General features: G+C 41.9%; 1 protein-coding gene across 1 annotated transcript in view; it reads left to right on the top strand.

The window, feature by feature from the left end:
* The window catches only part of slc43a1a (solute carrier family 43 member 1a), a 23,757-nt gene continuing 6,137 nt past the window's right edge, over positions 1–17,620 (top strand). The window contains exons 1-5 of the mRNA XM_088293056.1: positions 1–241; positions 5,574–5,734; positions 5,837–6,029; positions 7,344–7,399; positions 8,035–8,111. Of these exons, the coding sequence (XP_088149182.1) occupies positions 5,581–5,734; positions 5,837–6,029; positions 7,344–7,399; positions 8,035–8,111 (480 nt within the window). The 5' untranslated portion in view covers positions 1–241; positions 5,574–5,580. The remainder of the gene's footprint in view (positions 242–5,573; positions 5,735–5,836; positions 6,030–7,343; positions 7,400–8,034; positions 8,112–17,620) is intronic.

Consider the following 17,620-nt stretch of genomic DNA (forward strand, 5'->3'; position numbering starts at 1 on the left):
GAAACCAACCAGACAAAAGAAGCGTGGACTCTCTGGAATTAAAACAGGAAAGAAAGCAGTAAGAGTAGGAGGAAACTTTCTTTTGATTACATTGTTGGTTTAAGTTTTTTTCAATTTGCTGTGAGAGTCAGGCATACTTTTAAAAGTACACTTTTTTGTTTCAATTATTTAAACTAAGCAAGAAAAATCTTAAACGACCAACTTCACAAACATTTTCCTCAGGACAAGCGACACAACTACAGTAAGTCGTTTTTTCCTCTATCGGGGTTCCCATGTGTGTTCAGTGGCGCCATGAACGCAACTGGGCCAACCGGCTGCATTTCACCACACGTGGCATTTATACTACTCACTTTAAACACAGTTAAAAATCATACTTATGTCGGGCGATGGAATTATAACTTGCCAAGAGTTGGAGAGAAGAAAGGAAAAACAAAAAGGATCAAGTTGCTTTTTGGGAAGTGACCATGAGGGAGGGGGGAAATGTCATTGGGAAACTCGACCACATATATTTTAAACATTTGTATTCGCAAAGATAAACATTTCTACCAAACATTTTTATATTACACACACAAGTTAATTGATTTATATCCACAAGGAACAAACGTAGACCCCAAAAGTGGTCACAGACGCGTTTGTCTTGCAGATAAAAATGATGCATTCACAGACTCCGCGTAAAGTCTGGTATTCAGCAATTAAGTTTAGGGAAATAACGTTCATCAAAGTGACTGAATGTCAAACTTGCGTGATGCTCAATAAACCCTTTCATTATTCTTTTAAATGAATGAAGGTGTTCCGGGCACATTCAAATTCCTTCACCTCAAGTATCGAACTCAATGAACTCGCATGTTTGCAGTTGACATTTTTTGCTTTTTTTTCTTGGAGTGACTCTCCACTACTGATTCGCCCTTGTATGTGTTTTTTGGGTGGAAACTAGTAAGTGAAGGCCTCCTCTCCTCTATGTATAGTGGCAGGGTTGTTTCGCATGTCGCATACGAGCCTGGGGCCTGCACGTGAACGTTGCAGAAGACTGGTCTCGGGACGGGTCCTATGGCCGCCCCGCGGTACTCAGTAACCGGACCCGCAGAGAAACAGCTGTTCGCTCAGCATCTGGGATCTGTCGTGTCCCAGGCTTTGAACGCCTGTAGGGCCGCGTTTATTTTCACGGAAACTAGCGAGGATAAAGAGTTGTCTGCGTCTCCGCTGTTTTGGGTATCCCGCGGTTGTCCACAAACAAGAGTGGTCGAGGTCAGAAACATCCTTGTCGAGAAATCTGAGTGGGAACACCAACTAAAGGACTTACACCAAGTAGCGCCTAAAAATATTCTTGGCCCTTCGAGTGTATAACATCATAACCAACATTAAAGTACAGCAGCATAGCATTGCAAAAACAAAACTATGAGAATCACTACTGTACTTGTAGCACCAAATTAGTCCTCACATAACCTCAAACCAATGCAATGCAATATGGCCTTTGTGCAGTGGTGCGGACTATGTAAGTATGTTCCTGTATTTAAGTGAAATTTTCAGGTTTCTGTAGCTATACACAAGTATTTTTATGATAACTTTTTACTTTTACTCCATACATCCGAAAATAGCATGTGGTTTGACCTTTCGCAAATTCTCTTATTGACATTTTTTTTCAAGAATTGCTTTTTGCCATCTGTGGAATCACGCTGTCAAATAACCATGTTGAGGTGAGTTTTTGTTTGCTTCATTAAGACAAAATTAGAGCTTTGCCACCATCTTGCGCTATCTTGGTGCAGAGGAATGATGTTGAAGTGAGTTGAGTAGCTTCATTTAGACAAAAGTAGGGCTTTGCAGAGATGGGGATTCCTCCCCAGGGATGGAACGGTCCGTCCATCAGCCCCAGACCGACAAAGGTTTTTGGGACGCAGGATGAGAAGTTTTTTAAAACGATGGCCTGAGCATGGACGGAAGTGGGCTTTCGTCTGTGCCTTTAATCATCCCGAAATGGGTCAAGTACCGCCTGTATAGAATTTAAATATTTGTACTCTGTAAATGAAATCTTGAAATTATGTTATACTGGCCCTAGAACTGAGAGCGAGACAGCACCTATGTGAGAGAGGGAGAGAGAGAGAGAGAGGCTGCAAAACAACAGAAGCGATAAAACAGCATAGGCTGTGTGAAGAAGCAATTGAGTGCCAAAATAAGCACCTTAAATTGTGTTTTTGAGCAAGGGAATGAAAAGCAATAAATAAAGCCATCTCTACAGTTTGACCCCGGTCCGAGCTCTGATGAAAAGTAAGGACGGAAGCTCTTTAAAAGGACAAAGACAAACGCCGACGGAGGATGATTATTTTTTTGAATAAAGACGAAAGGACGATGACGGAAGGGTGCCCAGGTCGCGGATTGAGGACGAAGGACGGGCCGTCAAAATAGGGCAAAGTGCCCATCTGTGGTGCTTCGTCATCATCTTGTGGCATATTGAGCTATATTGATGTGAGTTGAGGAGCAAGACAAATCTTGTACGTTGTACATTACATTTGTGAGAAATTCTATTTATCTATCTATCTGATCTACACATCTATCTATCTATCTGTCTGTCTGTCTGTCTATCTTTCGGTCTGTCTATTTGTCTATTTGTCTATGTAACATTGCATCATTCAGTTTGTTGGGAGAGCTCATGCGTTTCAGGAAGCAGCTTCCTAATATGGCATGCTTCTCTCCTAGTCACCCCCCCCCCCCACACACACACGCACACACGCGCACACCCCCTTCACAGTGCTGTGACAACTCTCTTTCAACCTTTTGTTGTTTTGAGCTGTGTGTTAATTCTAAATGCGTCTTATGAGGGCCCTATGATCTCCCCTCCACACCACACACACACACACACACCCCCACCCCCACACACATGCACGCACCCCTACACGTGTGCAACACATTTACCGCAATGGTGTGCCTTAGGCTGCCCACAATGCCAGTAAAACTGTCCATTTTAGAGTGGCCTTTTATTGTGGGAAGCTTAAGGCACTTCCGTGTAATAATCATGCTTTATAATCAACATCTTGATGTGCCACACCTGGGATGTGGATGAAGTATATTTGGCAAAGGAGATGTGCTCACCATCGCAGGTTTGTGAGCCTGTTATCTACATAGAATAAGTCTTCGATGTTTTAGTTCAGCTCAGAAAAGTGGTCGCAAAAACAAGTGTTGTGTTTATATTTGTGTGCAGTATAAATACAAAACACCGCACATTTGCGACACTCAGAGCGTAGTGACACACACTGTGCTGTAACTGAGCCATGGAACACCTCAACTGACATTTGACTCTCTGCTCCTTATTGCTCCATTTATGCTTACAAACATGACCGTTTGACTTGTTGCATAGATCAAGGCCGCTTCCTGCATTTGGCTCAGAAGCGCAACATTTTCTTTTGGGTACGCTGCGTCTGGAAAAAAAGATCAAGTGTCACTTGCATAAGGAGAGGTTTCGGCATTTTATTATTTGGTGCAAATGTTGTAGACAGCAACACAGAATTAGTCTGCCCGTTCAATAGTTATTAGGTTACTACATGTTACATGCATACTGTATACCGAGCATTCCCAATTTAGCGTTGTGTGACATACGTGATGCTGGACTTTCCCTCGGGGTCTGGAATTTCATTCAATCTAATGTACAGTAGCGATCACATTGCTACTCAATTATAATGGCTATTTGCTTTAACTGTGAACTACTTTATCTGAAGTCCCAAATTAGTCCTAAATTCGCCATTTGGGCCTTCATACGTCCAGTACTGCCATTACATTACATACTCTTTAGAACCGATCTTTGTGCCAAGGACCTATGTTGATGTGTATTTCGGAGCTTCATTTATACAGCAATAGTGCTTTGCTTCATTGTGTGTGCATCGTCATCATTAATCATCAGAATTAGGAGACTCAGAGTCACACAAGATCAATTAATCATTAATTTACCAATGAACTTAACCATTTTTTGATCAAAGGACATCTAAAATAAGGAGTGTGTATGTGTGTGTAGTAGTAGGAGGGGGTTTCACTTACAAAACAACCGCTCCCCCATTGGAACTCTCTTTTCAGCACAATCGCAGCCTGCTGGACTGTGAATAATCACATTACACACTCGCCTCATGATCACATATTTGGTCATCGGTGGCACACGCATGTCATTCGGGTACAATTAGCGCCTGCGAGGGGAACCAATGGCCCGGGACACCATTCAATCCCGTCCCTTCAACTGGAATTAAATCTTAAATTGGGATTTTGTTAGTTAAGGAATAACTGTACTGTATACCCATATGAAATGATTGCATAAAAATCGGTGGTGTATCAGGGGAACACTGCACTAGGGTCCCCGGAGGACTTCCCAAAACAAATAGAAAAAGGTCCACAACAATTACACGTACATGATGAAGCCCTCATCAAGTTTGATTCACACTCGCAGCCAAAGAATTCCATCCCTATGTTCCCATCCACGTCTTCCTGGTCAACACCAAATGAAATAGCCGGTGCTAATTGGACTGGTGTTTCCTCCTGAAAAGTTTTCCTGCCTGGTGTGCGCGACAGAATGAAAGAGTGTGTGTGTCAGGTGGTCATGACTGTATTGGTCATTCATGTTCCAGGTTGGAGTGACCTGTCCTGTGTGTGCAGAAATGTGCGTGTCCTCTCCAGCCACCTGATATTGTTTGTTCCGTAACGTCATCTGTCACAGGGTGTGTGTTTATATTGACGTGTGTGTATGTGCAACACCACTGACCCATTCGGTGCTGTGGTAAGGTGAAACTGGAAAGACGTCACTTGTCTTCGCGGAGGAGTATTCACGCGCAAACATCGTCCTTCCCTTCATTCTAAAAGAGGCACAGCGGGTGTCAAGGGTGTCAAACTTGTACCAAACGATCACTCACCACATAGGGCCGTGTTCGGGAAAGGGAGAGAAACTGTCGTCATTCCATGTAAAGTAGTACTTGGAAAAATAAATGATCACTTTTTTCATTTGTACTGCAACTATATCGTAAACTCATTGATGTCAATCTGTTAAAATGTATATAATCATACACTCAAAACTGAAGAAAAACTGGCATAGTTTTTGACCACTTTGCACTCCAGCAACGAAAACGAAATAAATTCCCCAAAAAGAAATCGATGACTAAAATATACACCAACAGTATTAATGTCCCTTTGTAAGACAAGATGGTGAGGCTAGTGAGTCATGTTTTAAATACGCACATCAGCATCTGGATGTTCTTTGCTTTTGAAATGTTAATGTAATAATTTATTTTTAAAAATAGAGGAAAAGCATTTCTTTTTTCATTCTCGTGAAATTAGTTGAAGAGCCTGTAAAAGGAATTCTGACATTTGTTTGTAAATACATTAAACAGTATATGACATCAGTGAAATTGCGAGTTACTTAAATATTAACTAAGCCCAAGCCTGTTAGTTTGCGAACTAGCTGGTGACTAGCGCGTGGGATGCCTAGCCCATACCCAGTGAACACATACAGTAAATGGAAGCAAAAGTTTTATTCATGTTTGGCCTTGAATTTGTCTTTTGGAGAGTTAATAATGCGCCTTTAACTTCTTTCTCCTCTGTGGCAGAGCAGCGATGGCACCCTCTCTCCTCCAGGCCTACAGGAGGCGCTGGTGGATGGCGGTGACAGCGGTGATCGAGAATCTGCTGTGCTCGGCCGTGCTCTTGGGCTGGGGCTCGCTGCTCATCATGCTGAAACGAGAGGGATTCTACTCACACCTATGCTCAGGTGGCCCTCACTCATCTATCTGTTTAATATACTAGTGTGCCCCACATGGCTGTTTTGTTGTTTCTTCTTATACTTTGTGGACATGTGTTTCAATCACCACAGAGAACGAATCTGTGGTGGTGTCTTTGAGCAACTCGTCCGACGGTGAGGTGGAGGAGTGGCTCAGCTGTGTGGACCAAGAAGAAATGTTGAATCTGGGTTTCACCATCGGCTCCTTCTTGCTCAGCGCCACCACCTTGCCCCTTGGGATCCTGATGGACAAGTTTGGGCCGCGCCCCATTCGCCTGACGGGGAGGTAATGGATTGGAAGTCATCATTTTGGATGTCCTTGCTCAAACTGCTTAAACCATTTGCTCGAAACATTGCATTGCATCAGGGTGGTGCAGGGTGAGGCATATATATATATATATATATATATATATATATATATATATATATATATATATATATATATATATATATATATATATATATATATATATATATATATATATATATATATATATACATTAGGGCTGTCAAAATTAAAGCGTTACCTCAGGTGATTAATCCAAAAAAATTGTAACTAATAATTAACTACTAATTAAATATTTCTACTCATTTTATTGAAAAAATAATTTGCATACTTTGTAAACATTGGGCCATATTAGCTGTGCATCTTTAGCACGTCTCAGAACAAAACACCGTGTTCAAGTTACTACTGGGCCTTGCAAACCAACACTGCTGGAGTCTGATGCGTGTGGGCAGTTATGAGAAATGTTTCGAAGAAAAATGCCTGTAGATTTAGATCGGATTCAAGAATCAAAGGAAGCTATAAGAACAGTCTTTGAATTAAATATACTTCATATTGGGTGATTTTGCATCAATTCCAAGATATAATTCAATTAAAGATCTGTTTCAAGCTTCGCAAAAAATAGTAGTTGAAAAATGTGATTAATTGCAGTTAATGATGGATTTCTTTCTGATTAATTAGTTAAATTCCCACTAAGAAACAGGCAGCATGAGCAGAATTGTCAAATAAATCACTTTTAATTAGAGAGGTTAATTAAAATAATAATTTTAATCTCCCTGCAGGTTTAATTTGCGTCAGCAGTCGTGAGAATGTGGGGTGAATGAAACAGAGTGAGAGTATTTGATCCATTACGTCTACCTGCAGTAGTAAAAAGCAGACCGATTGCATTCCCAAAGTGGGAGGACTTTTTGTCTTTTGTGTGTCAATGAGTGTGGGTGGGGCACGAGTGTGCAAAGACTTGGGTGTGTGTGCATGTGCGTGTGTGTGTGTGTCAAAATGTTACAAAGTATTTAAGTGAGCCTGTCAAATGTGGAAATTCAAACAGAAGACGCAAATGAGGAAAAAAAAAATTTGACTTAGAAATTAAATTTCCAAGCATACACCATGACAAATTAAATATCAAATATGATCTTCCACTGTCCCTTTTTATTATTCATGTGTGTTGGCAAGTCGCACAATAGCCACTAGTGTCAAGCAGCATACAGACAAACATAGATGAGTAAGATGTCTCTGACACACATTAGAAAGTGTTATGAATGTGCGGCGATGACATGATGTCACATGTCGGAGGTTTCAATTTACTTTCTCTGGTTACAGCTCATGTTTTGGTTTGTCCTGCATCATGATGGCCGTGTCTGCCTACGACCCACCAAGTGAGTGCACAAACACACACAACCGATATGAACATCAGCCGTGATAACCTTCAGCTCTGTCACACGCTGTTCTCGCAATTGTGTCCGGATTGAAAGTGTCAGGAGACGAGTGCAAAAGTATGAAATGGAACATTAAGAGCTCACATGCCAATCACTAATGCGTCCCTTGGCAAGCATATAACAAAATGCCTGACGTGATGTCATCGCGATCCAACCATAGTTTTTCTGTCGCCACCGCAGCATCAGATGCTTTTAAATATGCCAACACTTCATTAGGAACACCTGCCCATTCCAGTGAGACACAAAAGATGCATCAAAAATTCTGCCATCGCAAAGACGATCTTCCTCATTCAGTTTTTTTTTTTTTTAATGTAGTGAAACCACATAAATACACATTTCAAGCATACTTTTATTATTGTGCAGCTGAATCATGTGTGATGTACAGTAGTTATCCTTTGAATGTATGTTTGAGAGTAGTCATAGCGTTACACGGTGTTGTGGCATAGCAGCGTGGGACTCAAGTTGCACATAAATACACACATCCTAAACACATTGAAATGAGAGACTTTTGTATCCATGCCAGAATCTGGCGACAAACGCGATGACAGTTTTGGCTTTTAACTCTTTGCTGGCAGCACTGTCGGCGCTCATCTTTCTGGCTCTGTCCATGAACGGCTTCGGGGGCATCTGCCTGACCTTCACATCGCTCACGGTAAGACACACAACCAATAAATGTACAGAAAGAAAGCATGCTGAGTTTCCACGTATATTGTTGTGGACATCCTGCATTTACAAAGTCAAAGGTCCTTGAGATTGTGCGATTTTGAAACGTTTGCCTTTCAAATCATGAAACTGCCGAGCGCTTGCTATCACATTTTTTTAAGACATTATTTATGTATGTTTATAATATTGTTTTACAATAGCATACTATTTTTCTTTATATACGGCATGTACTGAAAAAAAATTTTTTGGGACCTGGAACAGATTAATAGCATTTCACTTCATCTCAATGGGGAAACTGATTTTAGTGACAAACTGATCACAAACCAAATAGAACTCATCAGACCAGTTAAACACAGTATTAAAATGTTTCTTAAAACATTGGCTTTCTAGTTGATTTATGTTGTATGATGGAAAAAGTTCCAGTCAAGGTTCCAGTCTATTTGATATTGCCGCTTTCATATACGTTAACTTCCCCAGGTTTGAGGTCACATTGATGAATGATAAATCATTTTTCATCTGTCAGCAGACTTGAATACTGAATATTTGCCCTTTTTATGATAGTTGCTCCAACTGCCGCTTCTCAGTGTCCACCATGCAGTGCACTCCAAATATTTAGTGTTATGTTTAGAGGTGCCAAAGTACAAGACCAGTGTCCTAAACTCGAAGGCCGCAAACACACACAAATAAGAATCATGTTATGCTTTCAATGGCACACGTGTTCCGAGTCAAGTGCATGACGATCTTCCTCGTGAGGCCGAAGTGGCACTAAAATGTACTTTCTGACAGCTGCTTGTGTTAACCCGCCAAAGCCTCAAGCATCTGCGTTGCATAAGAGCTACACTGAGAAAATCGGCCATGTGTTCTTTTATCAGGAAGATTTTGGTAGCTAGCGTGGCCGCGGCCTCTGTTTGCCTCAGCTGAGGCAACAGTGTGTGTTGTGTTTACATTTACATCAAACACGTGTTTTCGCGTGTGATGTGTCAGCTGCTAAGAACAGCCATCAAGCGCATTTTATTGTTGCTGCGCCTCCCGTGGCTTGGCAAGTATTTTGGTTTGTACTGTCCCCTCAGCAGCGTATGTTTCCATCCCCTCCTCTCCACCAATAGCGGCCCTCGCTCAGCAACACACCCTCCGCCCGCCAGTTCTCGGCCCACTCACCTCTATTTCAAACAGTCAAGGCCACGCTTTCTCCTCTTTTAGCCCCGTAACTCCTGCCCTTCCCCTTTCTCTCGGGTTTGTGCTTCAGTCTGCGACTAATCAATTCTGTCTTTATACATGTGGCTGCGTAATGTGTCCACGTGTTTCGGGACACATAAAATGGACACTAAATAAATAAAGAGATTCAAAGCTAAATATTGGCAGATGACATCTACCTACTCTAGCCAGGAACTGTTCATTTATTTAATTTATTTATTTAAAATGAAGATACTTTGCACTGAGATAAATTGTGGCGAGCTGGTGGGTGGAGCAGGCCACCTCCACTGTAGTAGTACTTCGATGGGAAAAAGGTTGGATGTTTTGTCATTTCCCCAAGGATTCCCCAAGGAATTTTATGGAATAATCCATTGGATAATCGATTCTAAAATGATTTGTTTGTGACAGCCAGCCAATTGAACACAACTCTGAAATGTCATGTTCGCACAGATGCTAAAGCTGATATGATTGAAAAGGTCTTCTGGCTGTTCCACCAATATCATAGCGCACTTAAGTGATTGCCATGGTAACCACAGACACACAATGGGTCCCATTAATTTATTTTTAACATAGATTAATATTTTAGCATACTTTTACCAAATTTTTACACATTCCTCACATGGACGCACTTCAGTGTATAACGTGCGATTTTGGCCAACTTTCACAAATCCACAATGGTTTTTGGAGACACTAATCGGAGGAGTGGAAACACTCTACAGCGTTTGGAGGAGACGTTTCGATGCTTTGGAGGAGGAGGAATCCTGCCAGCGTGCTGGTTAAACTTCGTCAGCAAGGATTACGAGCTCCGCTCCCGTCAATTCGTCTTGGGAATCTATGCTCTCTGCCCAACAAAATAGACGAGCTTCTCTAGCTCACAAGGATTAACAGAGACTTTGCACGTTCTGCTGCTCTCTGCTTTATTGAAACTTGGCTCAGAGAATGCATCCCACAAGGGTCGCTACAGCTGCTTGGTCTTTCCCGTGTGCATCGTGTCGCTGAGTTTTTGGGGGAAACAAAAGATGGCGTAATATGCTTCTACATCAACAAAAACCGTATGTACGGATGTCAAGGAGCTCATCAAACACTGGAGCCCGGACTTGGAGTTTTTTGCTATGTCGGTGGGTGTGTGGAGAACCCAAGAGCGAAGAGGCAGATGGATTAGTAGAGAAAGGTGATGGTTTTATTTAATAAAGGCTGCAGCAGGTGATGGCAGTCCAGCGAGAGCAGTCCCAGGTAAAAGAAAGGAATCCAAGAGGTTACTGGGCTGGCAAGCAAGGAGCAGAAAACAAACAATCTGTGGAACGCAGGGAACAAACAATTGTCGGTATACAAGGCAAGCTGGCTGGATGTACAAACTCGTAGGTGAGGTGGAGCCAGTCCCGAGCTTAAGTCGTGCTTGCTTGCACCTGGTCCCAGCACCACAGTCTCGTCAGCGCTGAAAGACACGCACGAAAAGGGAGGGGCCCAAGGTGCAGGGCCAGGAGCCCTAACAGTATTTGAACTGTAAGTCATGCCACTCGATGTGCAGGTTTTCCTCTTTCATACTTGCCAATGTTTACATTCCACCTCTCACTAACACCAATGCCGCGCTGCAAACACAGGCTGACCAAGTAAGCGAACTCGAACAAAAGCACACAGATCATCCTGCTTGGGGATTTAACAGAGCAAAAGTTAAACATGAATGGATTAAATATAAGCAGCACATTGCTTGTCCCACCGGGGAAAGCAACATTCTTGACCACTTCTATACAATGTTGAAAGACTCCTAAGACTCCTCCTGTTGCCTGTACAGCTTTATTATAAATTTAAATGTGACGAGCCTGCAGTGAAAAGAGAGAAGGGGTGGACTAATGGAGCTAAAATGTCACGACAGGACTATATGGACTGCACAAATTGGAATGTCTTTGAGACTTCAGCAGGCAGATAAAATGAATTGTGACATCCTTCATCAGTTTTTGTGAAGATGTGTGTGTGTGTGTGTGTGTCCTGACAGAGTTCCGCACGTTCAACAACAACAAGCCATGATTCAACTGGCACATTTTGACAACTTTAAAAGGCGGAGGATAACGCCTTTCAGAAGGCTGTGAGAGCCCTTTACAAGCAGGCCCAAAACCAGCTAACCCAGAAAACTAAAAATTGCCAAGAAAGCTATGCAGATGAGATGAAAAAATGTTTTATGCTAAGTCAATGGAATGGTCTGAAATCAGTCACCATCCCCCAAGGAGAGAACAAGAAGGGACTAGCTGACGAAAGTCTACAATGACCAGTCTCCCTCCAGTCTTCACCCAGATATTCACCCGATCCATGAAACTGTGTGAAGTCCCATTCTCCTTCAAATGCTTCACCAATATTACAATCCCCAAGAAACCTGCAGTCTGGGGACTGAACAACAACAGGCCAGTCACTTTGAGAAGTCCGCAACTTTGCTACTTAGCCACTGCTCTCCTCCCTTGACACCAGGGGTTCCCAAGTCCGATCCTCAAGACTCCCTGCCACGCTTGTTTTAGATGGCTCCCTCTTCCAGCACACCCGATTTAGAAGTTCAGCTCATCAGCAAGCTCTAAGAATGGTAACAATCCTGATCATTTGAATCAGGTGTGTTGGAAGACCAAGACATCTAAATGCGTCTGGATAAGGGATCTTGAGGACCGGACTTGGTCACCACTGCTCTACATGAACGACTGCAGAACAACACACCCAGCTTTCAAACTCCTGAAGTTTGCCGACGACTTCACCGTCATCAGACTCATCAACGATGGTGACGAGTCTGTGTACTGACATGAAGTGGAGCAGCTGGTGCTCTGGTGCGGCCAACACGACCAAGACTGTAGAGATGATCGTGCACTTCAGGAAAGATTCTTTCCTTCATGTTCAACTGTTGAGACCTTCAAATTTCCGAAGGATGAACACCAAAGTGGGAAACCAACATCAACTCCATCCTTAATAAAAAGGCCCAGCAGATGTATGTAGTTCCTGCGGCTGTTGAGGAACCAAAGGCCTACCACAGGAGCGGTTGAAGTAGTTTTAAACAGCAGTCTTTGAATAAGCCCTGTGTTCACCTATCACAGTCAAGAATATCACAAAATCTGACTGCAGCAGACACTTAGGACTGCGGAAAAGATCATCAGGTCCTCCCCCCCACACTCTTGACGGCTTGTATGCCTCAAGAATCTAAGACAAGGGCAGACAAATTTCTCTCCCCTCACCCTGGTCAAACCCTTTCCAGCTTTTTCTCTTAGGTAGGAGCTATGAAACTGCACATTAAGACCAGCAGACATTCCAATAGCTTCTTCCTTCCTGCCATGAACTCGCTAAACAGTTGACTCACAATTCCATAGTGGCATTGTGAAAATGATTGCCTATTTTGCATATTCATTTTTATGGCTTTCTAAACTGTTACTGACCTCTATTCCACCTTACTGGGCACTATTTAGAGCTCAAGGACTCTCTGCATCATTTGCACAATTTTCATTGGATCGTAATTACCTCATTATTGTTCACTTAAGATTGCTTGATGACTCTTGGCATCATTTTTGCACAGCTGTCATTGTTTGGCACTATCACATTAATGCTATCCTTACATAACTGTGCTTGGGTGTTACATCCTAAATGTTCATTTTGTTATACTTGCTGCTATACTAGATGAACAAGTTGTGAAATTTTAACATACTTGGCCAATAACGATGATTCTGATTCAGACTTCACACGCATAAATAGACTTGTGGCTGTTTGACCTTCGATTGAGTCGTCCCCTCCCCACTGTTCAGCACTGAATAACATCCACAGTGTTGTTATTGTTGTTTGGAGAAGTTGGAGGCAAATCACCCAAATACCAACAGTTTGCTTCCTTGAATGAAAGCTTTCAGTTCCAGCTGGAAGGGAAATTCCCTTTTTTTTGTTTGTTTATTTGCCATACTGAGAAATGCATCAGTTCATTGTGTCACATGGTAGCTGCATACCATATCAAAACTAAATATAATTTTGACTAAATATCATCCTCCATTAAAACATATAGCCAGTTAAATTGCAGGTTGTGTAAGCAGCTAATGTTAGCAGTGAAGCTAAAACACTCTGTCTCATAGCGCCTCACTGGCTAGCCAGTCAACTCGAAGGTAATGTAAACAGCTAACGTTAGCCTGAAGCAAAAACACACATTATACCTTGTCAACCTGTGGCAAGTGTGAGCAGCTATTGTTAGAAGTGATGCTAAGATACTGATTTTCACAGCCAGTCAACTGGCTGGTTGCATAAGCGTCTACTTTTAGCCGTGGAGCAAAAAAACACACTGACACGCTAGCATGTAGCATTTGCAGCTTGCATTAGCCGTAGCACTGAAATACTCCTTCTGGTTTCTACAGACATGTTGCGGAGTCAATATGCGGCGAACATAAGAAGCTAATATACAGATACGGCTGGGTGACATAACTATAAAATAAAATTTCATTTTTTTTCTACAAAAAATCAGATTTCCAATTTTGATTATTATTTTCCTCTTTACGAAGCAAATGACATGTTATTTTCTCTCCTGAGCTTCAGGTTTCTTGATACCAAACATGCTTTGAAGCAATTATTTTTCCCTGCCTTAGCTAAGCAAGAATTTAATTAAATTATTCCCAACGTAAAACTGAAAAGTTGAAAAATATAGTTAAGCTAATTTGGCAACACTGGCTTTCCTTTTGTAAATGAGCCACGCTGTTTGCAAATATGTAGTTAGTATAAGCAGTGGGATCTGCTTTAAACTCTGCACGTCACAAAAATTAATTAAAAATAAAAAAAATATCCTCCTGACAAATACATTTGAATTCATCAATAAAATTGATTAATCATCCTGCCTTCGGCAGAGGTAACATTGTCTGAAAGACTCACTGTTTCCATTTATTTTGTCAACATATTCTCACATTTATTTTAAACATGTACTGCATACTTAAGGAAGTTGAAAAAGTAATTGAAATATTTCTTAAAAACAGCCCACAGAGCTCTTTTGGAAAGTTCAAACAAGGTGGAGGATACTTCGCTTAGACGCAACGCTTTCCCGCCAAACTATTACCAGAAATACACACCCTCCAACATACCTTACAGGTGTGCCTAATGATCACGCATGGTTTGGCTTTTACGTTTTTCATCGGCACTGCAGGAATGAAGACAGGCCTCTCGTGCACAGTCTTAACAGCCGTGGAATTTCCTCTCGGGGCCTGTTGCCACACAAAAAAAAACATGTTCTTTCACTGTATTACGAAAGTTGTCACAATTCCAAGCGCTCAGCAAATATTGAGAAAAAAATAATAAAACACTGTAGTGAAGCATGAAGGTGTCTGTAAAGTCACTCAGGGTCAACTCCAAAGTTTAGGTGTCTTATGTTGTTGTTATTAGAAAGTGGCATGATCGAGTCAAATCAAGTCAGCTTTTTGTACACGTGTGGCGAGAGGGCGAGGTACAAGTGAGAGTTTCTTTTACATGGTCGGCACTAAGTAGTTGTGGTTTGGTGATTCCCACTGGGAGCGCTGGGAGAAGCGCTGCAGCTGTCAAATCAAAAAGTTCACACTACAGGACTTTGTTATTATTAGCCGAGAAAATCACGAAGACGTGGATTCAGGATTTTTTTTTCCTGCAATGCAATAAATGGCACATTTTGCCATTTTCCGTACTTTGGCGGCAGTGATGTTTTGTCTGTGGTGTTATGCAATTAGTAGAACTAAATATGTAACACAAACATTAAATACATTAGCCTGACGATGGAAAATCAGAGAGCATAATAAGTGTCAGAAAACATTATATGGGAGACGTAAGGAGAGACAGAAAATGTTCCAAGTCTCCTCAACCCAGTTAGCAAGAGATTGAACAAGGCTAAGATACCCGCTGCCACATTTCACATTTTTTGCCAATGTTGTTGAACGGGTGTATACTATTCAGAAATGGTGCAAGAAATTTGTTACGTGCATCCATTATCCAAAGCACTTCTCCTCCCGAGGGTTGCGGGCATGTTGGAGCCTATCCCATCTGTCTTTGGGCAGTAGGCCAGGGTACACCCTAAACTGGTTTCCTGCTAATCACAGGGCACACAAAGACGAAAAACCATCCGCACTCACAATCACACCTAGGGATAATTTAGAGCCTTCAATCAACCTACCATGCATGTTTTTGGAATGTGGGAGGAAACTGGATTACTCACGCAGACACGGGGAGAACATGCAAACTCCACACGGGAAGGGCAGTGCTGGAATCGAACCCATGACCTCTGCACTGTGAGGCTGACGTGCTAACCCGTCTTCCACCGTGCTGCCCTGCTTTCTTTACCCATAAAAAAATGATTACAATGTCAGTACAGATTTTCTACCAAAATGAAAAGAGTAAATAGATTTAGCAAAACACTCTTATCTGCTTCAGTGTACCACCAAAAGATTACATGGCCGGCGGGCTCTATCCTCAGGGACTGGAGTTCGACACTTGGGATTTAGAAGTTTGAATTTTGCACGTTTATCAGATGCATTCTTCAAAGTAACAACATTTGTGTACAGAATATCATCCAGGACCATGTGCGTTTTATAATTTACTAAGCCTAATTTTTTAATATATTTTTTTAGTAATATTAGCAAACATATTTCTGTAATGATATTTTCACGTCACTGATGAAATGGTTCACTCATCTGAGTTCCATGTAGGCAAAGGGTCTGCAGTCCCCTCTCAGTGACGGTGTGAACGTGAGTGTGGAAGGTTGTACTTATGACTTTATTATGCTAAAAATATTGCTTAAATTATGTTCTTTATTGCTATATTTGACTGAATTTCCATGATCAGGAAAAAAATTACAATAAAATATTTTATCAATATGTTACTTTTAATGGAATGGACAGATTTGATTAAAAACAGATGGATGGGACAAGAGAATCTTTCTCTAAATGTGTAAAACTCCTGCTTCCATGTCAATGTTGCATTGAAAAACTGCCTGGAGGAGTTTGGGTGGAAGTTGCTCAATTTATCACAGCTAATATCATTGCGGGATTCTTTAGGCAACAAAAGTATTGCGTGAATCAGCAGCCCTCCTGGTTGCAGCACAATCAGCCGAATCGTTAATCGAGGATTACTCGATGCCAACCCGTAGTAATCTCAGTATGAACCAAAGGCGGAATGCTTAGCCTTAGCTCCACGTCCAGAAGGGGAGTCTCCGCTTTATGGGGTTATTTCCGTCCTTACTCATTTACACTCCTTTCATCTTTAATTATTACTAATCCAAGAACCGTTTTTTTTCCATCTAATTCCACTTCCCCTTAGAATCCAGTGTTGCATAATTAAACCCGAAATCTGGCACACTGTCTTGATTGATTAGTGGTGATTAAAGTCACTGCGAGGGTCGTACAAGCCTCAGGTGAGTGAGCCCACCAGGAGCAGATCTTGAGGTAATTGGGGGCGACAAGTGGGCAGCCAACTCTCCATTTGGGACTGACTTCTTTTCCCCGGTTTACCCATGTGAGCCTCAGTACGTCACTTAACACTGTCAATTCTGGACACAAATGTACCGGATGAGTGCAGACACGCTTTTTCTTGCTGCAGACATCAGTGGATTGTTAAACCTCACAAGGCTGGATTAATTTTGCTTTGAAATTAGTAAAAGACACAAAGTCCCCTGTGTGCTGAGGGCCCCCTCGCCTACATTTGATAAAAAATAGCTCAGCACTAAACTGCTCATGGCCTTTAACTACGTCCATTCTCCGAAGCCATGAAAGAGGACGGGTGTTCTGTGCCTCTATGACATCCTCTGGAAAGCTTTAAATTTCCTGTTTACCCATCATCGTCATCTTCATGTCAGCTCTCACTCTTACCCCCAAGGTCATCGTCGGACAGCAGCCAAGAACAAACACACTTGGAAAACATTGACATTTTCACATGTCTTTAGGCTTTTGGGCGCTGTTAAATTCCTAGAAGTTTTTATGACTCGCCGTGTCTGCTCTTACTTTTAATTTCAACAGTATTAAGTAGGGCCCAACCATAATGGGCCAATATTAACACTTTTCAGATCGAGAAAAGAAAATGCTTGAATTTGGTGTCAGTCCCATGATCGAATGACGAATGGCATTGTAGAGTTGTCGTTTTAAATGAGAATGCACACTTCCAGAAGCCACTTCTAGGATACGGAATAAAATGGAGACTTGCTGAATTGGGAAAACCCAGTCATGGAGGTTGTTGGGTTTTCATAGAGGTAATTGTTGGTTCGAGAGCAAAGTGGGCTTGTGGGGCAGCATACCTACAATCCGTCACATGTGATGCCATAATCGTCATTGGCCCACTGAAAACTTGTAATTAAAGAAC

This window comes from Idiotropiscis lumnitzeri, chromosome 4, assembly GCF_059441095.1.
Source record: "Idiotropiscis lumnitzeri isolate Australia: NSW breed Sydney's pygmy pipehorse chromosome 4, RoL_Ilum_1.0, whole genome shotgun sequence".
NCBI classification, from domain to species: Eukaryota; Metazoa; Chordata; class Actinopteri; order Syngnathiformes; family Syngnathidae; genus Idiotropiscis; species Idiotropiscis lumnitzeri.